This window comes from Cryptomeria japonica, chromosome 9 (genome assembly GCF_030272615.1).
Source record: "Cryptomeria japonica chromosome 9, Sugi_1.0, whole genome shotgun sequence".
Classification (NCBI taxonomy): Eukaryota; Viridiplantae; Streptophyta; class Pinopsida; order Cupressales; family Cupressaceae; genus Cryptomeria; species Cryptomeria japonica.
In genome coordinates, this window is record NC_081413.1 from 187,923,399 (window position 1) to 187,948,718 (window position 25,320).

The 25,320-nt window shown below is 39.3% G+C and overlaps 1 protein-coding gene across 1 annotated transcript in view; it reads left to right on the plus strand.

The window, feature by feature from the left end:
- The window catches only part of LOC131038321 (uncharacterized), a 68,176-nt gene extending 46,812 nt beyond the window's left edge, over window positions 1–21,364 (plus strand). The window contains exon 2 of the mRNA XM_057970706.2: window positions 20,298–21,364. Coding sequence (XP_057826689.1) covers window positions 20,298–20,712 — 415 coding nt within the window. The 3' untranslated portion in view covers window positions 20,713–21,364. The remainder of the gene's footprint in view (window positions 1–20,297) is intronic.
- Window positions 21,365–25,320: the final 3,956 nt, after the last annotated feature.

Genomic DNA, 25,320 nt, shown 5'->3' on the forward strand with positions numbered 1-25,320 from the left:
GTTTCTTGCTCTACACTTCTCATGACGAACTCTCTGAAACTATCAAACATATCCTTACCACCACCTGGCTGTTCTTCAGGATCATCTTCAACAAGAATCTTCGTGGAATCAGGTATTTCTTCTGTCCGTTCCATCTTTGTTGAGCCATGTAGCATCAAAATCTCCTCAACCTTGGGCCTGTAGGTACCCAAGTCGGTCTCCAGAAACATGATCTCATTGCCTTCTCCATATTCAGTGATCGTCAGGCGCAATTTGGGTGTGCTATCAATTCGGATCTGGTTGGGAACGCCCTTCCATGGAAGCCACATGTGGGAAAAGTCAGTAGAGATATATCCATTTAACTTCCTCGACCAATCTCTACTTAGCAACATGCCATATCCGTCCGGGATATCCACTACTGAAATGTCAATACAACTCTGCACCCTAGGGTCAGCGGCCAATTGCATGTGGATGTTGTTGAGCTCCCCAACAATGGGTACTTCAGTCTTGTCCAGCTGTGTGACCTTCTTGTTTGTATGTAAAGGCATTATCCCGAGTTTCTGACACACTGCCAATGGCATTACGTTGCTTGAAGCACCAGAGTCTATCAGGCAATTGTGTAAGAGTTTGCCAAAAATCCTGACAGAGACCAGGAAAGGAGCAGGCTCATCCCTTCCAGTGTAACAAATTGCGGGCTTCCTTCTCTGTTCTCCACCATTGATAATTTCTTGGTTCCTTGCCTCTTGCTGTGAATCTTGTCCTATAGCTAGTGCTTGGATGATCTTTGTAAAGGTTGGCTTTACAGGTTTACTAACCTTTTGAGTTGTTTCTTCTTCCCTTGTTACAGGGGTATTTTGCAGAGCTGGTTGAGTTGTCGCAGGATGCTCTTGTGGATCACAGGGAGAACTCTGCACCATTCCGATAAAGCTTGGTGGCTGCTGCGGAGCGTTGAATGCATCAGGAAAAGCTTGTGGTACATCCTGAACAATATTTGTGTTTGATGCCAGGTTTGAATTGTAGGGCGTATTCCTTTGAACATTCGTCATGGCTTGCGGGACATTCCTAGGTACTGGAGCATCGCTCAGGCTTCCCAACAACGAATCTCTCACCTCGGGGATTTTCATTAATTCGAACAAAGGTAAGCTTATCTTAATCTTCTTGAATTCTTCCAGAACGTAAGAGCTTAATCGTTTTAACTCTTCCTTGGGAGGATTATCTGGTTGTCTCTTTTCTGCAGGTTGAGCGGATGGCTGGACTCGTTCACTCTAAGAAGCAACTGCTTGTCTGTACTCTGGCGAATCCCTCAGCGGACTAGGAACATTGCTGGCATTGGGATTGGGAGGAGTTGAGAAATTATTTGGAGGGATAGAAGATGTGAGTGGCTCATGATTCCGGTAATTTCTCTGATATGCCCTTGGAGCGGCATTTCCATTTGTTTGTTGGAGTGCTTGAACCTCGCCAACCACCTCCACTAGAACACTATTATTCAACGGAGGAAAAATGTATCCATCTTTAACCTGAGGCTTGTCAGGCGAGGCTTTTGATAATCCTTGATATCCTGGGGTCTCCACAGGGCCATTTGTTGATGCTGGTGGGAATCTGTAAGATCCCTGTGGTGGCGTGTAGTCTTCAAATTCAGGTGGAAATCTGAAATCCTCTAGAATGAGGGCTTGGTCATATCTTTGTGTCGGGACTATCTCATATCCCGTTGTTGGATTTTCAGGACCTTTGGAATTCCTCATTTCTTGCCAGAAAATATCAGCAGCTACTTAAAAGTCATGACACTGCAGCTCAGAATGCTGACTAGTATTGTGTAGCCTACACCAGGTTGACAGGGCAGCTTCTGCAAGAAATATCTTATTTGCCGGCCTGTTGTCGGAGGGTGGCGAATTGTCCAGCAGTGAAGGCACACCCCCATTATTTGGTGCTGTGTTCCATGCTTTCTTATGGAATCCTTGATTATTATTGTTATTTTGAAAACCATGATTGTTGTTTTGATGCCCGGTATTATGTCCTTGATGGTTTTCATGATGGTTTGGAGGGTTATTATGATACCCTGTGTTGCCCCCTTGGTATGGTTGATAATTTCTCTGCATGCTTTGCATCTGGTTATTCTGATTTCTAAGGTAAGTCACTTCAGTAGACAACTTTTTCACCTGCTCTATCAATTCTTTCATATCATCCCTTTCTTCTTGGGTTCTGGATGGAGTGGCTGAGTTCTGCAGATAGACTGGCTGCGATGGCGGGGCCTGTGATATTGGGGCCCCTGGATGAGGCACCAACTGGTTCGCTGGCGCAGGTACTAGATTAATAGCAGAGAGATAATTTGCCACACCAACTTGTAGATTATAAGGCATCGTTCCTGCAGCAGTCGCTGGTGATCGTAGGCTAATCTTGAAAGCTTCATCATAGGCCGCCTTCAAATCAGCGGGGTTGGTTTGCTGGACAAACATAGAGGTGAAACAATCCAGCGCAACATAGTATATATTTCTGGCTGCTTCATCATTTACATTATAAGGGGAGAGTAGCCTAGAGTAGGCTCTCTGGAATTTGTTGTTAAAGGCGCCAATTGGCTCCCGTTCTTGTCTCCTTACTTCGATAAATTGCCGATACACTTCTGCTGGGGAGACAAGCAATCTGAACTTCGCCAAGAATGTGTCTTTCATTTGTTGCCAAGTTCCAACAGAATCCACCGGCAGGTTGATGTACCAATAGAATGCCTCTTCGCCCAAAGAATATGGAAATAGTCGGCAGGCGACATCCTCGTGTTGGATATCTCTATTCTGGAGAGTATCTTCAAACACTTTAATATGTTCTTCAGCAGTACAATTGACATCATTAATGTAGAACTTGGTGCAGAAATGCTTTGGATTCTTTGGCATGTCATGATATGCGGCAAAAGAAGCAAGCGGTGAGGCATTCACAGGACGCCAATTCAGTCCCGGGGTTGCTTGTTGTTGTTGTTGCTGTTGGTGCGCCATTACAGGTGTCGGCTGCTGCTGAACAACTGGTGGTGTTGGTGCTCGAATGAATCCTTGCTGAATACCCACACCAGCCACTCTTATTATTGTTCGTTGTGATGGTGGGGTCTGGAACAAACGGGTAAGATCTTCAACACTTGGTGAACCTTGACTTGAGGATGTGGTTTCCTTCTTCCCACGTCTGGGCTTGAATGTAAGCTCTTGGAATTCCTTTGCTCTTGGGGTAGATCGCAAAATCCTTTCATGTCTTTCTGGTGAGAATGAATTGATACGCTCCAGCTTCTTGGATTATCGAAGGCGGGGAGCACGTGGAGCAAGCGGAAACCTTTGGTTGAGCAAATCTCTTTCAATCTCAACAACGATCTCAATAGCCTTCTCTCGTTCTCCTTGTAATACTAGCCGGATTTCGTTGTACTGTTCTTCGCTTCTACTTATCTTCTGAGCAAAATTAGCTAAGTCAGCAATGATATCCTCCTGATGATCGTGAAATCCTAAACCAGGTTGTAGAACATGAGGTGAACTTCTAGTGCCAGGTAGCACCATCCTGAGTCATAACTTTTTCGAACAATAAAATTTCTTCTTCAAATAAAATCCAACGCCCTCCTAGCGCCAATTCTGTTGACGTGTTTTTTATGATAGCGTCCAACACAGAATAAAGTTGCCCAACGGTCACTTCACTCTCTCTTGATCAAAGTACGATTGAATGTTGATATTTGCAGGAAGGTCAAACAATCGACTCCAAGGTTCCTTTATGCTACGGACGTGACTCAGTCGGCTGATGTGATTGCTGGTAATCCAAGGGGCCTTACGTATGTCGAAGAAATTTATGCAAGCTCAAGAATTTATTGATACAGATGATTTGCAATGAAGCTCTAAGTTTTAGATTTTTTTTAGATTTTGAAATATGCAGAAAGTAAATAGGAATAGGGCAGAGGGGAATTAAACTAAAGGCAATCTAATCCTAGGAACAAGGAGACGGGATAACTTGTGCAAAATGCAACCGCGCTTCGTTTTGCCAGCAAAGCACAACTACATGAAGGCGGTGCAATCTTTAGAGGGTGTGTTAAAGATTTTCAAATCATCAAAAGAAACCATCAAATCGAACAATCGCTTCTAACAATCGAAGCTGAACATACACATATAACGAGGCTCAGACTAACTTTGCACGGTATGCAACAATCAACTGCACACCAAAAGTATGAGCACGAATTTGGCGACAAGCGATCCTATCAAATCCAGTTCGTCTAATAGCATGAAAACAAATCTAATTTATGAAGAGAACGAGACCATGCGAGTTCCAAAACAGCACAAGAACACACCAACAATTGAACAATGTATTAAGTGTTTGCCTCAAAAACTCTTAGCAACAATCTCTGACGATAGTCTCTCCTGATTACAAATGAGTGGGTCACCCCCTTATATAGGCCTCAAGCCACGATTACATGCAAAACCCTAATTAGGGTTTGCCCTAAAGATTCCCCACTCAAGGTGCAACAAAGTGGGAATCCGCATTAAATAACCCATTACGCCCACTTACAATAAATTTAAAAGGGCCTAGAATAGCGCCCATGATGATGATCATGCCTGGAATGTAACTGACGTGGTCATAAATGCCCATCACTCACCAAGCGACGGCGACATGCAAGAAGAATCCGTCATAAAACCATAATGAGAGGACAACATGCAAGAAGATTCCTTATCCTGTGGTGGCATGCGTTGACGGGTCCCACGCCTAGTCAATGTTCCTTCAACCATAAATACGCCATCACTATTCAATCAAAAGACTTTCGTCCAAAAATGGACGACCATTATCTCTTTCATTAATGGCGTATGCGATGAACCTACCGATGACGGTCTCTAGTTCTCCGATGGAGATACTTGGCACATTCTCGATGTTGAATTCCATCAAGCCAATCTCCTCTTCGCTTCTGGAAAAGAAACCTTCCCAATCTGCCATGGCTTCCTGTGTTTTCTTCATCATATCGTAGAATGAAGAAACATTTGCAAGGTGTTCTTTAGGAAACGAACCGACGAAGAAGAAATCATGCAACTGGGATTTCAAGGAATTCACCGTTATTCCTCCGTCACTGAGTTTCCTTGAAAATAAAGCTTCCATGGCACTGAGGATTTTTTCCTGTATCCCTCTGATAGACTCCTTCAAGGTGACGGAATCAATGCTGAATTTATCAAGGGTGTTCTTCCCTAAACAGATGGTGTAGAACCATCGGGGAAAGTCATAGGCTTCATTCTCTTGGATCACTTTCCTGTATACTAGTGTTTGCCTTGGAGTCTTTGTCAGAGCCCTGAGTCGGGAAATGGTTAAATCTTGGTAGACATCAACATCTTCCCATAGTCCTTCCGCCGTTTCCAATCTACTTAGGAGGGCCACGAACCTCGAATGGAGCTGAGCTAGATCTTCTACAAATTTCCCTGCCTTAGCATAAACATCTTCTACCCATTCTTGGGAATTCTGTGCCATTGCCTTTGTAAGTTTTGCATCATCAATTACTTCCTTGGGAAGGAAGGGAGGGGGAGTGGATGAAGGACCTGCTTCACTGAGGGGCCTTTTGAAACCCCTGACGTATTCGCATAGAAATCTGTTTTCCTCCTTCAGCCGCTTACATTTTGCCTTTGACTTCAACAATTTCTCCTTCATGGCAAAGGAAGAATCGTCGAAATCTCCCATTACTTGACCGGTGGAAGCATGGCCAAGATACACCTGTGTAATGACGTAATCTTCCTGTCTAATCTCACTCCTATCCTTATCCACTACAGGTTCAGCAATGTGCAAGGTCCGGGCACCAAATTCTTCCCTGACTACCTTGGAGAACTTCTGGGGGGCCTTCCTTTCCGGCGGCTGATCCATCCTCTTCAATAATTCTTCTAATTCCTGAGCAGGATTGGTCCCTCCTTCTGCCTCATTTCCCAATCTGCCTACCAACCAATCTGGCGTGGGGATGGAATGGCTGTAATCCTCTGCATGCTCCCGTTCTTGAGATTCTTCTTCCATTTCGCCAAGCATAGTCTCTACAAAATTATCTTGGCGAGCTTCTTCCAGGTGTGGGAAACTTTCTTGCCTCTGACCTCTTGGCTGATGGCGACCCTGTGAAGCATTGATAGTAAGTATGTCAGGTGCTGGAACGTTCCCTGGAAGTGGGCCTGTGGGATGTAGGAACATCTCTACTTCTTGTACGCTCGAGGAGCTGACTGGTGAATGCTCCCTTCCTGTCCTCGTTCTCTTTTGTGGGGGTTCCTCTTGCTGGGCCTGCTGTTGAACCTCGTGCGGGATTTCCTGTTGGATATCCTTCATCTTTGTTACCCTTGGCCTCTTTGGGGCACTCTTTCCTTTGTCCATCTGGGCCTCTCTTCCTGCCTGACCCTGCGAAGAGCCTTCAGTTGTTCACTGTGAGAATCCAGATTTCCCATCAGCTGGTATGTCAAATGGACATGGTTTTCCACCAACTTTCTTGTCTGCCTGTCAATCCAGTGCTTAGTGAATTTTAGCACTGGCCTAGCCAAAATGTTCAAATCATCTACCTCAGGCTCTGACCAATCTGGCAATAGGATAGGTTGATCCTAAATCCTCCCAAATTCGGGTTGCATCAAATCTGAGTCTTCCTTCACCTGGTCTGGTACCTGATGAATCTCACTTATTTTGATGGTGTCGAGGGGCAGTCTGGAGTGCATTCTTCTCCGGACCTCAAAGTCATCCTCGACACCTGCTCAGTAATCCTCCAAGTGAAATCTATGTATGAATTTGACACCGACAACCTTCCTAATCTGGCTGTAAGGATCATATTGGGCCCTGGAAGTGTAAAATGGTAGGCGATAGAACGCTAATTTGCCTACTGCACTTTCAGCGGCCTCCAATCCTGGGCATATCTCCATGAAATCTCCCAAGACAATCGGAAATTCAATAGATTGCTTCTTCTTCTTCTTGTGCAACTGATCGTAGGCAGTCAACTGCCTCATTAGCTCGAGCAATATAAGCTTATCTGATGGATACCTGGGCGAATTGTAAGACTGGATGGAGAAGCCCTGCGTCCTGACGTAGGTGAACTTGGGGAACTGCAGGAACATGGCGCCATATTTCTGGACCAAAGCACTTGCCTGTGGAGACAACCTCATGTGCAACTTATTTTGCATAAGTCATGTCAGGTACATGGTAAAGGTGTCATTCGCCAACTTGTAAGAATTCATGTTGTGGAGATGTAGCTGATGATAAGATTCATGCACGTTCAGCTGAGCTGGCTCGCAGCCCATGATTCCTCTTGCTGGCAGCCCATCGAATCCTCCCCTTCGTGCAAGCATATAGAATAGGTAGGAACTCATGGTAAAGGACTGAGATCTTTTCTCCTGTAGGTTCTTCAATTGTTAATGCAAGTAGTGGTTGATCAATCTAGCCCAGTCGATCAGTGTATTTGAATTCATGATCTCGCCTATGTAGAAGAACATCCAAGGCTCGAAGTTCACCGAGTGTGAGCATCCCATTACTCTGCTCAACATCTTTATCATGTCCACATACTCCTGCTTGATCTCAAAGATTGTGAGAGTTTTGGGCATCTTGGAAACGTGTACTCTAGGCTTCAACAACCACTGCTTGTTGATCAAATCAGCACATCTGGCGGGGCCTGCTTCATAGACTGCTTGAGCTCCGCTGCTGGTCCTGTACGTCATAGAGTAATGTGAAGGGATTCCGAAGGCTTCACCAATTGCCTCTGGAATCAATGTTGCTAGTAACTTGCCGTTTGGCATTGAGATTGTCTTCCGCTCCAGATGGTAATGTGCTGCACATTCCAAGACTAGATCTGGGCATTGAATGGCAGGAGGAAAGTGTTGATGTGTCTGAAATCGCATTGCTGCAAACTTCATACGGCCAACGCAGAATAGAATAGCCGACTGATTATCCTACTCTCTCTTGAGATAAGGAAGTCTCTAATGCTGTTTTCTAAGTTTGATCAAAGGAGACTACCTCAAGGTTTCTTTTGTCAGGTCTTGACTGGGGGATCTCTTAGTGGCTTGATGTGTTTATGCTGGAAACACAAGGGGGACTTACGATTTGCAACAAGCTAGTCTGTTGTGATTCTCGAATTACGCAATAAAGTTAAAAAGGAAAGGTTTAGGAGATCTAAAACTAACAACACGGGTATGCGGGTAGACAGATTCAACATAACCAATTCCTGCTTGGCCAGAATGGCTCACAACCTTGCAGGAACGATGCAATCTTCAAAGGAACTTGGAAGATTTTCAGATTGGAGACGCACGGCTAAGCACCCAATTCTGGCGCAGCTCGGACGGACACCTGCAATTGAACTAAGCACAATCGAAGGCTCAGGTTAACCACACAAAAGGATACACAATCAACATATCCTCAGTGGTATGAGCCTGAATCTATCAAATACCTGCACACCCAAAATAGAAAGATCTATCTAAAATGCTGAAAGGAACCATGCAAACAGGATGAAAACAAGACAATAAACACCGAATCAATGTTCATATATTGATCTCAACTGCCTATTACAACAATTCCTGCAGCATCTCTATGCTATTGCTAAGATCTAACCTATTCTAACTCTAAAATCTAACTATCTAGCAATTTCTAACCCTTTCTAACAATCTCTCAATCTCTAACAATCTCTAACAATCTAACCCTTTACAGAAGAAAGGCCTCTGCCTTTTATAGATATTACAATTTTGAATCAGAGGCCAGGATGGACTGCATCCAAGGGCCCTGATCTGTCTTCCAGAAGCTGGCAGCCTTGACCCATGCCTAATTAATTCTCAGTTATCCAACCAGCAACTATCTCAACTACCTGCCACTATTTGGCTTTAATTCAGGTCTATCCAATCTTCTTGGTGGTTGGGAATAGTTATCCACAAAAATATCTTGCACGGGACCCATAGGCAGTTTTACAATAAAGCAATTTCAGCCTTAAAACTGAATTTCTGGACTTAAATCCAGCTGTGTGCTTCTTTGAGAATGCATAAACTTGCAGCATTCAGAGTGTTCTTTTGCTTTTTGCCTCCAATTTCGCCAATGGACTTCATCTATGTTCAACGACACGGGTTCCAATGCTCGGTTGCTCTTGCGCTCCTGTATCTTTCTTTTTCAATCTTCAGCGCCTGGCCTTGAATTGCGATCCTTCCTTGATTTGCATTTTCAGGTCTTTCTCCTGGTTCTTCGATGACGTCCTGCGATCAACCAACTTCATTTCATTAAATTAATTTGAAAAAATTAAATAATTTAATTTTAACAAACATTAAATTTAGTTACGATGTCTGGCTTGAGAAGCTCTTTGCGGGATGTATCTTGAAAATGCTTCTCTTTCTCTTCGATTGTGAAATCTGATCCTTGGTTTTTTATTTCTGCGTATTTTACCTTTGGAGTCTTGGACGTTTTAAATGGGTTTATGGCACGATTCTGGAGGTTTGGAGAACTTCTGCAAATTTTAAAACTCTAACTCTCATGCTTTTCTGGTAAATTTCGGAGAACGGAGGGCACCTTTTGAAATTTGCAAAAAATTTTGGACCCTTTGGCGTTTTTGCAAATTTGGAGCATTTGAACTTTTGAATTTTCAAAACCTTTCACTTTTGGCTCATGGCTCCGAAGTCTGAGAACTTAAGGCGAATTTTGGACCTTGCCATCCTTTTGCAAATTTCGGAGCTTACATATATTTCGCAAATCGCGATTTTCAAACATTTCGCCCCTAGGGTCCAAAAATGGGACTTCACGTTTTTGGTGAACTCTCATTTTCGGAGCTAAACCACCTTTTGCAAAATAAGTGAACTTCGGACCTAAACATGTTTACAAAATTGGAGTTTGAAGGCGTTTTACAAATTTCTGAGTTTTAAAATTTCGGGGCTGGGGTCCGAAAATGGGTGTCCAAGGCAAACTTCGGATCTGGAGGAGCTTTGTAGGATTTCGCACCTTCATACTTTTTTTTCGATTTCGCCCCATGGTCCGAAAATGGACACTTTAAACGATTTTCGGGGCTTGAAGCGCTTTTGGTAAATTTCGGATCTAAAACGCGTTTTTTTTTTTGTGTTTCCTAAACTCGACGCACTTTCCATTTACCTCGGAGGGTCCGAAAATGAGGGCGCTTAAGTGGTTTTCGGACCTTGTAACATATTTCGCAAAATCGCGTTTTCACTTTTCGAACGTAAAAACGCGTTTGGAAATTTAGAAGAAACTTCGAATTTCGGCCCTAGGGTCCGAAATTGGTGCTTTAAGTGAAATTCGGACCTAAAGGCACGTTTGCAACATTTCACTTTTTCGGACCTCCTGCCAGTTTTATCAAATTTTTCACTTTTTGGCCCAGGGTCCGAAATTGGACAACTTAAGTGATTTTCGGACCTCTGGGGCATTTTCGGAACTTTTGAACTTTTTCACATTTTGGCCCCAGGGTCCGAAATTAGGCATTTTGGGCGATTTTAAACGTTTCCTCAAGAAGTGCGAGCTTGGGCACTTGGGCAAGTTTGCCCAGATCTCCCCGGAGGATCATTTAATGGAATATAACATTTAAGTATAAGAAAGGAGAAAGACATATGGAAATGGAAATGTCAATGGAAATGTAGGAGAAAGACATATGGAAATGGAAATGTCAATGGAAATGTCACTTATACTTTAAGTTATATTCCATATATACTTTCAGGATGTTTGAGAGTGGTTTCGGCCCTCCAGGAGTTATATTGCAAATTCTAGTTTTTGGAGGTTTCCTCAGTTTTCAGAGTTAGCCAAATTTCAGGATCAGGGAATTCCAGACTTAGCCAAATTTCAGGATCAGGACAGAAAGGCACAAACTGGGGGTCCCTGTCCAAGACGGGGATGGGTGTGCGATTCGCACAACAGAAAGCCAGCTGCTGCAACTATTCCACTTCTCACAATTTTGACAGCTGTCGGAGATGGATTGTGTCCTGCAGTTCCGAACTTTCTTATCTTAAATGCAGCCCAGTTGAACGTGCCGAAGTTGGTATCGCTGATCTCTTCCCATCTTGAATTCAACCGAGAATGGGGAAGAAAACCTTTCATCTTTGCTTTGATCAATGCCTGCCTGGAGATAGTAGCCGCCTTGCTAGGTTCCGCCATCTTGTGAATACTTCGAGATGATGAAAATAGAGACTAAGTATGAAAACTCTTTGCTTCTTTACTCTTTCTTTCCCGAATCTTGCACGTGAAAAATGAAATGTTTTTCCCAACTTATATAAAATTCCCAAGAGGCATCAAATTAGTAATTGCATTTATGGCGCGTCATACTTTCCTTAATTACTATGCCATGCAAGGCAATTTCTCATGCGTGTGAGTTCAAATTTAGAACTTTCCTTAAATGCTCCAAGTCATGCGTCATACTTGGAAGATTCCTCCTGCCAACTCATTGATTTCATTCTTTCCAATTCCGAAGGATCTTTCTTAGGATTTGCTCGATTCCACTCCAAATTGCCATTTCCTGCTTTAGAAGGAATTTTCATGCCTCTTCTTCACATCCCTATTTTTTAGGGATCTTCCTAATTTTTAGGAGTCAGGTTCATTGGATGGGGAATTTCGTCCTGATTCTGAATCTATAAAAAATTTCCATATTTGGTTGGGATTTGATGTCTAAAAATAGCATAAGTGAAAATTTGCCCTAGGGGAATTCTGCTTTTTATTCCTCCTTGACTCCTTGGATTTCGTGCCTTAGGCAAAATTTCAAATTTTTTGCTTGAGTGAAATTTTTTTTACCACACCAAGGATTCATGAATTTTCCTTCTATGAATGGCTTTCTCAATTCAGCGCCCCAGCCCAGACCTGGGCGCATTTTCAACATGTCCATGGAGAGGTGGAATTTTCCACTTGTGAATGCATTTCTGGTTTTGGTGCCCCAGCTCTGACTTGGGCGCATTTTGGAGATGTCCATGGAGAGGTGGAATTTTCCACTTGTGAATGCATTTCTCATTTTGGCGCCCCAGCCCTGACCTGGGTGCATTTTGGAGATGTCCATGGAGAGGTGGAATTTTCCACTTGTGAATGCATTTCTCAATTCAGCACCCCAGCCCTAACCTGGGCGCATTTTGGAGGTGTCCATGGAGAGGTGGAATTTTCCTCTTGTGAATGCATTTCTGGTTTTGGCGCCCCAGCCTTGACTTGGGCGCATTTTCAACATGTCCATGGAGAGGTGGATTTTTCCACTTGTGAATTCATTTTTGGTTTTAGCGCCCCAGCCCTGACTGGGCGCATTTTGGCCATGTCCATGGACACATGGAATTTTGCACTTGTGAATGGCTTCCAGACTTAGAATATTTTGACCTTCCACTTCAGGGATGATTCTTCACATTTAGCCATTTTAGACCCCTGTCTGTCTGCTTTCAACTTTCCAGATTTAGAAGTGATTGTGCATGTTGATTCTCCGTTGTTTGCTAGCCTGATCCTGCCACAAATAGACTTTCCCGAAATAGAAACTTTCCAAAATGTCAGAGTTAGAGCCCAAGACAAAACGCAAGATGACTTACTAAAAATAGAAATTTACTAAAAATAGAAATTACTAAAAATAGTAAGTTTGATTTTTGGCAAAATGGCGACATTCTGGGACTCAGAAAAATCCCTAAAAAGTAGGGACTTTCTAAAAATAGAAAGTTGCTCCGTTTGGGCTCAAATTTCACTGGGATGTCCCTCAAAGGGTCCTGATTCCAATCATATGCTTAGTTTTCTCGAAACCCTAACAGGAACCCCTAAAATCTAGGACAAAAGGCAAAACCCTAGAAAAAGGACAAAACAGGCCCTAGACCTCACAAAATTTGCTTGACAGAGAAGCAGATTAACCCTAACTGACTCCCAAACATCCGTAACGCGGAGAGATTGAAGAGATTGCCACTGACACACACAAAAACGAAAGCCAAACGACCAAAAGGGCCTAAAAGTTAGGGGGGTCCCTATCTGGGATGGGGTAATGTGTGATTAGGTCACAACAGTACCCAAACTTCAAGACCCCAAAACTTGCTCAGGTGATCTAGTACCTGCCTTGATTGCTTCCAAGATAACATAATAATCCAAGGGATACCAAACTCAATGACAATGTTTTGAAATTTTGCTAAGCATGAAGCCATGGTGCATAGTGCAAGCACTCATGCACAATGCACTCTAATTGTGCAAGTGAGTAGGTATTTTGTGTTCAAAGTTGTAACAATCCAAGCATGATCAAGTGATTCAAGAACTACCCTAAGTGCAATCAAATGACAGAATTGGTCCAAGTGATATGGGATCTAATGACATTTTTTTTCAAAATTTTTGCCTAAGGATAAGTCTATAGGGCATTGTGCATCCTCATGTGCACTATGTGCCCAAGGCTGTGCAAGTACAACTTCAGGGTGCGCTCTCCCCACATCTTTGTGCAAGGGTTATTGCACTATGCACACAAGCATGGAGGATCATACTTAGAGATGAAATTCATACTGAGACCTAAATCGAGCATCTAAACTCGGAATCTAGCCTTGCAACATGGCAAAATTAGGCGTGAAACAAGAAGAACAAATCAGGAATTTTTCCAAGTCTGGACCTGAGGCACATAATGCAGATGTACATGCACAATGCGCCTCATTTGTGCAACTAGGTGTGTAGAATGGACTCTGCCTTTGTGCAGAGGTAGGTGTAGGATGTGCTCAGCTTGGAGGGAGCATCAAAATCAGACTCAGAATAGGGTCAAGTTGGAACATAAGGGGCAAAGGATGTATGATTGGCACTTGCAACATATGAGATCTAGAGGGAAAACCCTATTAGGGATAGAAATCAGAAATAAAAATCAGATATCAAAATCAGTCATGAAAAATTAGAGATCAAATCATCATTTTACCATCACTTAGATGTGTATATCAAATTAAGGGTTTATGAAATTTGTTTATATCACGTGTGTTTGATACTGTCTTTGTTTGTTTTGCAGATGAGAGAAGATGATAAGGCAGATTGTAAACAACATCTTGAAGGAGCAAAAGGAGGATTGCAAGACCGGCATCATCATGCAACTTCAAGAGGAGGACTTGACCAGCAAGCATAAGGATACCAAGGAGGGCGACTACATGAGGAGAGCATTTCACAAAGTTCTAGTTAAACGAAAGAGATGAACATCACAGCAATAGTGCAACCACGTTATGGAGATTCTACGACTTCAACAGGAGCATCAAAGGTCTAGACATGCAAGAGAGTGAAGGCAGTGAATGAAAGGTAACTACAACATGAAGAGGTTGAGTCCAAGCAAGCACAAAAGGCCCTACAACAATATCAAGGTTGAAAGCTTTATCGCACAAGGAGGCAACAAAGATACAACAACATGGAGGAGAGTTGACATAAGGAAATACCTTATTACAATCTTGAATTTCCTTCAAAAAACCAAGAATTATTGCCAGTATAACAAGCAAGTAATCCAAGACAAGAGCTTCAAGATGTATGAAAGGTGAAGCACACCAAGAGGGAATTTCCAAGTTAGGAGGTGAAATTGTGTAAGAGGATCAAGGAGATAGTTTCAGAAGAGTTAATCAAAATTAGAAGACTTGATCACTTAGATGATACGATTTGGAATATGCCCCATCTTCATCACATCGGGCATGGATAATGTTGAGCATCAAGAAATATTGCCCAAAGCATCAATACTTGTGATGAGTATCAGGTCTACGGAGTAAGCTAAGGTGGCATCCAACCATCATTCCAACCAATTAGAGGATTCATCTAGATGCAATGTACCTGACTCACCCTATGTATGCGCAAACTTCAAGATAACTAACCTCATATTTCATTGGTTCATATTCAAGGATGGACATGTGTCCATCATATTGTAATTATCTCATTGGCTAGGTAGGAGTTTGTTGTAACAAACCCTAATTAGGGTTTTATTGTTAGATCTTGGCCGTTGATTTGAGAATCAATCCTGGCCCTTCATTGTAACAAGACATCTCTATAAAAATGCCTGGCCTTTTCATTTGTAAAGGGTTTAATAGATAATAGTGGATAGATAGCAATTAGATAGCAAGTAGAGTAGAGTAGGAGGAGGAAAGAAGGAATTGTTGCCAAGACTTGTTGACTTTAATACACGATCTTCATTGAAGCATGGTGGATTTCTATGTGTAATGTCTACATGTTGTATGGTTTTTTGTTACTTCTCAAGTTTTAGTTGAAGTTCATTGATTATGATGGAGAAGTGTGTGGATGTTGATAATTGCTCGGTTCATACTTTTTGTGGTTTGCTGATTGTAAGCTACAATGCAAAGTTAGCCTGAACCTTGTTATTGTGCTAAGTTCAATTGTGAATATATGTTCAAGTTGCGCCATATTTGGGTATTTGAATGGATGTTCATGATATAAAAACCTTTATCATCCTTAGAAGATTGCACTAGTTTTGTTAAGTTGTTCCTAGCATGGCAAAGCAAAGCTTAGTTTAAGGAATGCGTCCATCCAAACATCATCCATTGTTATCATTGACCTTGGAATTAGATTACTTTCTCAATCCTTAATTCCTTTTGCTATTTGTTTTCCAAGTTAAGTCTTCATATTCCAGCAACATTCATATTCAACGTAAGTCCCTTTGTGTACCCAACAATATCACGTCAAACCCAGCAATATCACATCTAACCATTAAGACTATCCACACGTCAAGACCTAATAGTACAAACCTTGGAGTCATCTCAAGTGATCACATAGTTCAGCATTTGAGAAGATTTTGTTCAAGAGAGGATAGAGTATTCAATACTTTATTCTGTGTTCGAAGTGTCATAAAACACACATCAACATTGATGAATTGAGAAAATTATGGCACGAGCAGTTTGGGCATTTCAACTTTTGCTACTTGCAGCAATTGAGCATTTAGAACCATAGTTGAAAAACTCTGCGATTCTTTTGCAGACTTGCGAGTACTCGTGCGCCATTTTTGACTGCGAGTCACTTGCCAAATAACTTATGTCAGAGTTATTCTAAAATTCACGGTGATTCTTCGAGGTTAAAGTTGCGGAAAATCGTAGAATAACGTCATAAAAATTGCCACTTAAAAGGAAAAAATATTAAATATCCGAAAAACTTAATTTTTTTACCCATTTTTGGTCATTCCAAGCCATGACAAAGACATTATGTGTCGACGCGAAAATGAAAAAAGGGCTCAACGTGATAGTAAAAGGGCTCGTGAGGGTTTTTCCAAACCTCACACAAAGTTTTCTACATTTCTGGTAAGTCGATGATTTTAGTGTTAAAAAAGAAACATTGATTCAGATGCATTCCGGCCTTTGTTTGGCACACACAAGTGATTAAGAAAGGGCACACATTGAGTGATCAAGGGTTTTATAATACCATGTAAGCCACACTGTTGTATTAATTGCATGTTAATATAAGGTGATTAGTACAACATTTAGACTTAACAATCGCCTTAACCCTTAATATTAACGTGTTACATATATGTAATAACAAGTTAATATTACAATTAATATTAAGGGCATGCATTGATTATTATAATGTTAATTTTTAGATATTGTTATAAAAATTAATATAACAATAATATGTATTAATATTTAGACTTAGTATAATATTAATATAACAGTTAATATTAATATCTTTTAAAGTATTATAGTTAATAACTTATTCTCACTAATGTAACAATTTGGCATACATGTGTGTTTTTTAAGAATATTATAAGAAATTATATATTTTCAAATGTTTGATAAATTTCTCGAGTTACTGCCGATTTTTTCCTGAGTTTTTTGGCGAGTCTTGAGTTTTTTAAAATTTTGGGCTGGCTGAGTCATTGCCAGTCCAAGTTTTTCAACTACGTTTATAACACAGTCATCAATCTTCCTAAAGATTCTTCCAAAGGAGGAGTTTGTCAAGTTTGTGTTATTGGTAAGGCATCACAGAGACAAGTTTGAGAAAAGTAGGGCTTGGAGAGCCAAGGATCCACTTGAACTAGTATAAGTTTATATCAACCTGATGTTTTTTCTTACGGTAGCATTTTCAAGATTTCAGCATGTGATCACTTTTATTGAGGACTTCTTTAGGCAAATTTAGGTATGTTGTTTAGAGTACAAAAATGAAATCTTTGTTGACTTAGTTGACTTGAAGGCCTTTATTGTGAATAAATCAGAAATTTTGATTTAATGCTTAGGATAGATAATCAAGGATAATCAAGGTGAGTATATGGACAATCAGTTCACCAAATTTTGCATTTTAGATGTAGATGCAGCATCTTACAATTCTTTACACGGTTCAATAGAATTGTGTTATATAAGAATAATCACATTGAAAAAAATGGTAAATTGCATGACTCGTGCAAAGAAGATGATGTTACAATTTTGAGCTGAGGCCATCAATTGTATGGATTAAATCTAGCACCACACTCACCAACGAGCAGTGCAAAAACATGAAATTAGAAGAAGCTTGGAGGAAGAAAATCATGATGTGTCCAAGTTGTGAGTGTTTTGGCAATCAAGACGAAAATGACGAAAATTGCAAGGGTAATGGAGATGAACCAATCATACATTTTTGTGGACCGTTGCAAGGATGTTGAGGCCTATTGTCTTTTTATCTGAGTACCCATGAAATACTAAATAGGAAGGATATTCTAGATGGGGAACACTCAATCTGCAAGCCAATATCTTTTTCTTTCCCTTCATCTCCTTTGGCATCTTTTTCTTATACTTGTTCGATTATGAACTCCTTATACTTGTTTGTTATTTCGATGATTTGATCATCATTGATTAAGGATGTGAAGTCAAGGCTCATGGACAAATTTGAGATGACGAAATTGGGTTTTTCATGACTTTCTTGGTATTCAAGTTGTCAATCTAAGACTTGGGTGAGTATCAATCACCTAAGTATGCTTTGGACCTTCTTAAACACATTTAGATGCATGACATAAGCTATCTTCAACTCTCTTTCAGTTTGGAGTCATATTGTCAACCAAGTATTCCACACCTTTAGCAGCAAATTGTATTCTTTGGTATATCTAGGGCACAATTTTCAATGGCAGTGAGTATTACTTTAGAGAACTGAACACAGTTAATGGGTTATACAGACTCTTATTGGGCATATGGTGTTGGTTACTAGTCCACTTTTTGCTACACCTATCGTCTTGGCTCTACTCCTCTGACTTGGTCAAGTCAGAAGCAACATTCTATTGCACTATCTACCCCCTAGGAATTATAGCAAGGAGCATCCAGTGCATGCTAAGAGGATCTTTGGATGCACCAGATTTTGACTGAGTTCAACATTCTGGAGCAGCCCACTACTTTTGTGACAACTCGAGTGCTATTCACATTGCACAATCTAGTGGAGCTCCAGTTTGCCAAACTGAATGAGCTTCATATGCACTTCATTAAAAAATTACTTCAGGATTGTGTGATCTCTTCAGCATGGTTGCATAGAGGATCAAGTTGCGGACATCTTCAAGAAGCCGCTTTCAACAACCAAGTATGTCTGTCTTTGATCCATGGTAGTGTTGAAGGAAGTTGTGATGGAAAGAGGATGATCTTTAGTTCTTTCTCTTTTCTTCATTTCCCAAGTTAATCTTAAGGGAGGATGCTAGTGTAAACATTCCATACCAAGTTGTGTATGATTAACTTGGCCATTCAGCAATTTAAGGTAGCTTGGGTTTGTTGTGCTTTTTTATTTTATCTCCTACAATCCCAAGTTTGAGGTCATGGATTGTCCTTATCCACTTATGTGATGGATCATCCTCATCCATTCCCTAATCAAGGTTACAATTATCCATCAATGTGAATTCATCTGATTGGTTAATTGCCTACCTGAGTCTTCATCTATTTCTTATAAATAGAGGGAGGGTATAGACAGCTTGCAATGAGATCGGATGAGGCAGACTTGCATGACTCTGTTGTCATATTAATCCATCTTGTGAGAATCTGAGTGAGTGTGGGAGATTGTCTGTCAAGGATGACCTTGGGATATAAACAGAGTTATGTCAATTTCCATGTTAGTGGTGTGAACTGTTTTTTTTTTCTACAAAACATTAGGTTCCCACAATTCAGAGTATTATCTTCCAGTTTGGACTTTGCCAATGGACCATCTTACATGAATACACTTGGGAGAATGTTATTGTAAGCATCAAGAAATTTTATACGCAGGTAAAAGACTCACAGCAACTAATTTGGTTTACATTCAAAGACATAAAAACTGTTGAAGAAGAGCAAGATTATGCCAATGCCCAAAATCTAATCTCATTTCATGCGTGAAGAAGGAAAACTGGAGATGCATTTGAGACCTTGTATTTTAGAAAAATTGATAATAATTCCAGATCAGGTTTATTGAAGTAGATAATGTTGATTCGTTTCAAAGAAAAAAACAAGAACAAGTTCAAAGAAATAAAAAAACTCAAGAAATGAGCCTACTCCTCAAGCAGATATTCTATAGAAGCAAGTCTTTCCTGGGAATACAGTTAATGAAATGGGGTTTCTTTGATACAACAATCTTTGCGAAGCAACCTTAAAATTTATCCATCACATTTTTTTACCTCTAAATTTTAACAGTTATTTGTGTGGAGATTGATATTGTGACGTGTTTACCAGACTTTTGGCCTACCTGTAGGTAAAGTTTGGCTGTAACAAAAATAGTTAAAAAGGTCACAAAAGACGTCTATTAAGACTTATTAGTTATTACTCACTGCACTGATGTTTTTCTTGTATCTCGCCATGTTGTGATATGCTTTAACTTTGAACTGCCTTTTACCTGAATAACTATTTGAGAAACAAGTGTGCATATTGAAGCTATTTGCTGATGATAATATTTCTTCTCTTTTAGAAAAAAACTGATAAAATAGTTATAATTTCTTTAAAATCATATATTGGTTTTTTCTTCCCAATTTATATAATATATTGTCTTGTTTGTTTCGTTGCTCTGCTTCAGCCTTCTTCCATTTTAGGTTCTTGGTATATCTGCTTAGCTATGGTCAGAAAGTTGTTTATCTCATTGGAAGTGAGAATTACTTTTCGTTGCTGGAATTTACTTTTCAGCCTTCTTCCATTTTAGGTTCTTGGTATATCTGCTTAGCTATGGTCAGAAAGTTGTTTATCTCATTGGAAGTGAGAATTACTTTTCGTTGCTGGAATTTACTTTTCAGCCTTCTTCCATTTTAGGTTCTTGGTATATCTGCCTAGCTATGGTCAGAAAATTGTTTATCTCATTGGAAGTGAGAATTACTTTTCGTTGCTGGAATTTACTTTTCCTCTTTAACTTCTGTTCATACTGGAAATAAATTTCTCTCTTGAATGGATGTTCTTTGTTCCTTTTTAACTTATTTTAACGTCTTTGACACAGATGAAATTTGATTGAACCTTATGTTTCTTGTAGTTTGAATGACATTCATTCGATACTGGTTGTTTCAGGAGGGGACTTTCTGAATTCTATAATGGTAAATCACGCTCCTTTACATGCTTGTCAGATGCAATTTATGCTAAAGATATCATCAAGCCTGAGGACACATATGCTCGGAAATTGAAGATTTTAAGAACACAGAGTATCGGCAGCTTGGATAGACACCGTTCTTGTTATCTGCGTAATTCATCTGCTGGAGTCTGCAAAAGCAACAGCTTCTCTAATCCGGGCTATTTAACATCTGTTGCAGAAACAAATGCAGAATCAGACACTCAAGATGCATCGTTTAGGCTATCTGCTTCAAAAAATGTTATGTCAATGACGGATATACCAATTGCTGGGTCTCATGAAGTGACACAGATTATGCTAAATACAAAAAATAATCAACACCAGCAGGATATAATTGAAACAAGCAGTGCTCGTTGAAGGCAACTTGTAAGGCAAAGCCATTTTAGGGATAGGTTTTAGTGTGGAAATGAAGTATAGTAAAAGTTAACAGTTTAAAACAATGGTTTTAGTTATTTTTTCAAAAGTTGTTTGAGATGTTGCTTCTCCACTCTTAATTGGAGAATGGTTTAAGTTAGCAGGAAATTTGGCGTTATGTATATGCTGAGCTTTTATGCTATTGGTGTTGCGTAAATTGATCTTTGGTTCTGACGCAAGATACTATAGCCATACATGTGAGATAGTCTGGTAGATTGTTTCTTTTCCGAAGAAATAAATCTTTCATCACATCAATGATCAAGATAGTATTCTATTGGAACACAATGACAAGACTTCTCCTTATAAAAGAAAAAGCTGACATTTGAGCAGGGACTTCAATAAGCAAGGCATCGACATGTTTATTGAAAGCAAAATGCTTACCTTAGACTTTTATAGCCAAAATTGTGCTTCAAGAACCTTGGCTTCCCTAAGACGATTTTGGAAGTGTCATCTTTGAAATGTCGCCATATATCTTGTCTTCCACAAGATTCTAATGGTGGACAACTGTATTGTATGTCAAAGTTCTGCAGACATTCTTAATCATCTGAGTGTCATTAAAAAAAACATTTTCAAAAGAAGAGGCAACGACAAATTAGTTCAATCTAGCAAGCCCCAAAAGCCCTGGCAGCAGTACATCTTCAAAAGGCCCAATCCTCTCCTCTTTGCGAAATTGAATGCAAGAATAATCACATATGCCAACTATGCGAATCTTTGTTTTGACTGCTAATAGTAAGCAAAACACGAGCAAACCATGAAATTGTAAATAAAAGAAAGCCTTGATTTAAAAAGATCCTGGCAATGCTTTTGCACTAATCATCCATCATTATAAAATGAAAATCTCAAATCTGTTTAGATCATTCACTCTTCATCATTGTTCCGACATGGAATTATAGCATGTCTCCTATCTTCCTTACGATTGGATGATAGATCTAAAACCAACTGCAAGAGAGTCAAAGCCATATTAAACTCTAATTCTGAATTACACAAAATACTTTTGATTTGAAATGGAAATAGATTTATTTTATTAATTTAAATAATGTTACCAAAATGAACTTAATCAGTGGAGTGAATTGTGAATGGCACTAATTAATTATTGAAATTAATTAATTATTTTAGATGAGGTGAAATTTAGTTGTCTACAATCAAAGATGTTGGTACCACACTGTTGGTTTTCAAAATTGTTACTCCATTTAGAGTAGACATTTAATATCGAGACAAGAGGGTGGTTTTCAAAATTGTTACTCCATTTAGAGTAGACATTTAATATCGAGACAAGAGGAACAGTATTAATCCAAATAAAAAAACAAAATTTATCTTTAGAGTGGACAATCATGCAAATGTAAATTAAATGATTGCTCATTAGGCAAGAGGATCAATCCCTATCTTAGTGGGAAACCGAGTTATATCCTTTTGGATGATTCCTCTTAACTTTGCTTATAGATGTGCAACTCGGAGACCATAAGCATGATTCTCCGAATGGGTTTCAACTTGATTTTGCTTTGGATTATGGGAAAGCATTACACTAAATCATGTTAATGGAAGAAACCTAGTCTATTCTAAACTAAAAAGTGAGAGAGATACTTAAATTAAAAAATTGCTCATTCAACATAGAGGACTAGGCCTTATCTTATTGGGAAACATAGTCACAACTAGGAGAAAAGATAAACACTCCTATAAAATTAGAATTGAATATATGTGCAAATAATAGATGGTTCTAACATTACATGGTGAAGCCTACTTTAAAGATCCATTTCCAAGCAAAGAACATCCCCCTCATTTTAAAGAGAAAAGTACTACATTTTTTATTTTTATTTTTAATATTGTTGTGATGCAAACTATTCTTGCAAGCAATCAAACTAGCAAATGTGGTTAGAGATATGCTGTCACACACTCACAAGATCCCTTGGGCATATGCTAGTCAGCGATGGGGACAATCCCCTATGAAGAGGTTTCATAATTATAATATATTCTTAGAATCGCACATACAAAGCAAATCCCACCTCGGAAGGAAGGAATAGGAATTTGAGGGGTGAGCAAAAACCCTTGAATGATGCTTTGCAATTAAGAGGAGGTTGTCCTAAGGTGCAAGCTCTGCTTCGTGCAGGTCGTGGATGACCCGCCTCTCTATCTTTGCCACTCCTTCAGGTGCAATTGATGTCTGCCATGTTGGTTGTGTGTTTACGGGCTATTGTTCATTGAGAAAAGATGAAGCTTCTAGTGCAATCGTGGGCAAGAGCGTGGAGAAGACATTCAAACAAGCGATCGTTGGAGAGCATTGCTGGAGGGAGCCAAGTTCGGTGCCGAAATCACACCTAATGACCGTGGCCTGTCCGACGATGGAGGAGGATGTAAGAACGCCTTTGCTCCTAAATTAGTTATTGTTCTGAATGCTCAAATGTCCTTGGCTATTGATAGTAAGAAAGCTAGGCTTAAAAATGTTTAGATCTTTCTTGTAGCCTTGGATATTAATAAAGTCCTTTCTAGAAATTATTTGAATACATGGTGTGTCGACTTGAATTTCATCATCAAAATACTACAATACAAAGGAAGTGCTATAGGAAATCCAAACTCAACCAATGAAACTACATGAAATAAATATTAAAATAAAAACACTATTATTACCTTCATGATTTAAGTCTCATTGTGTCCTAACTCCATTGTTCTTGGTTGCAGATGATGTGCTCTCAGACAAGCACTGATAGCTTCCAAGATGACATATGAAGAATGGACTGATAACTGATAGTTAACTAATACTATGATATGCAATGCTAAATGAGAAATGTTTATTTGCTTCAAGATTTAAAACTCACAGATGCATAAGTTTTCACAAATGGTTAACTTGAAAACTCACTTGAAGACTAACTCTTTCTCAACTCAAACTCCCATTTTTATAGACTTTGAGAGGATAAGATGATGTGGCCTAGATCAACGGTCATGATCAGATCTGCAGATTTGGATGGCTATGAGCAAAGGTGAAGGTTGAGAGAAAGGGGGAAGGAGAAGACAAGTGTCACTCATCTCACCTTGACTGGGTTACTGACTGAGGAAATCTAGGGATGGTTGGAGAAGATTTAGGCACGAGAGGACAAGTGGACTCAAGTCCTTCCTAAAATGTAGGGATGTTAGAGAGAATATAGAAGAAGGTTAAGAAATATGTGTACTACACAATATTTCATTAAATTTGGAAGTTGAAGATAAGTGGCTAATAAATGATTTATTTATTTTAATTTTGTTGAATTAATTTAGGCACATGATGAATGAGTTGGTAAAGGAAAGATGAAGTGGAGATGGAAGGATGAGTTGGAAAAGGGATTAAATAATTTAAAAATTATTTAATACTCGAGACTATAGGATAGAGAAATAATCATTAAATATTAAATATTTAATTGATTGGAGGAATAATTAAATATTAGATATTTAATTAATTGAAGGAATAATTAAATATTAGATATTTAATTAATTGATTAGAAGAAAAGGATAAACGAATTAATTAATAAAATATTTTAATTAAATTAATTAATAGGACATGAAATGAATTAAATAAATTAATCTTTTCAAATTAACTATTTAATAGAAGAATAATTATTAAATAAATATTAAATATTTATTTAATCGCTCATAGCCATTTTTATGTGTATACATTTTGCCCCTCTTTGAAATGATGTCGAGACAACATTGTTTCAAAGATTAAATCAAGTCTTGATAGTGTACCTGATGAAGATTGAAAATCTTGATTATGTGCCCCTCGGGAGATTGATCGTAAAATTGTTGAAAAAATTGGATAAGTGATTGATCTCACGATAATTGAAAAAGTTCGTCAATTAAATTCATTTGTAAAAAATAAATAAAATTGCCCCATTTTAATAGCATTAATTACCCTTCCAAATGGTAAATATAAAATTAACCAAAGGTAATTTTAATTTTATTTGCATCCTTGTCAGCTTTTGAAGAAATTTGTCTTAGGTGAGGTGGCGAAATGGTGATTTCGTTCGAGAACCATCGATTTGAGCGCGTTCGACGATATCAACGACCTCCTGACTATGGTTATCCGGTATGCACCTTATCCCAAGTTGTTTTGCAACTTGTCGTACGATTTTCCATGTTTTTCAACGCGTATGAGGCTTTTTTGATTTTTTTCGATTTTCAGCTTTATGTTTGAACACTTTCGATTTATTTGTTAGCGCTTTTGTATTTAAAGTTAGCGCATATGATAATTTTAGTGCATATGCCCGTTTTGTTAGCGCATTTGTGATGTTAGTGCATATGATTTGTCAGCACTTATGCTTTGAGTGTTTGCACATATAATGAATAGGGCAACGCTTTTGATTGTTTCACGCTTTTGTTCCAAGGTTTACCGCTTGTGCAAAAAAGGTTCACACATATGTTTGATTTAGCGTCTGTGATCAATAGAATAACGCTTTTGTTAAAAAGATTAGCGTTTATGTTTCAAAATGAATTTGTTTGATGTTGTTCATGTTAAAATTCATTGTGATGATTAGATTTAGGCATTTTGATGCACAATTGTGATTGATAGGTACTGGATGGATAAAG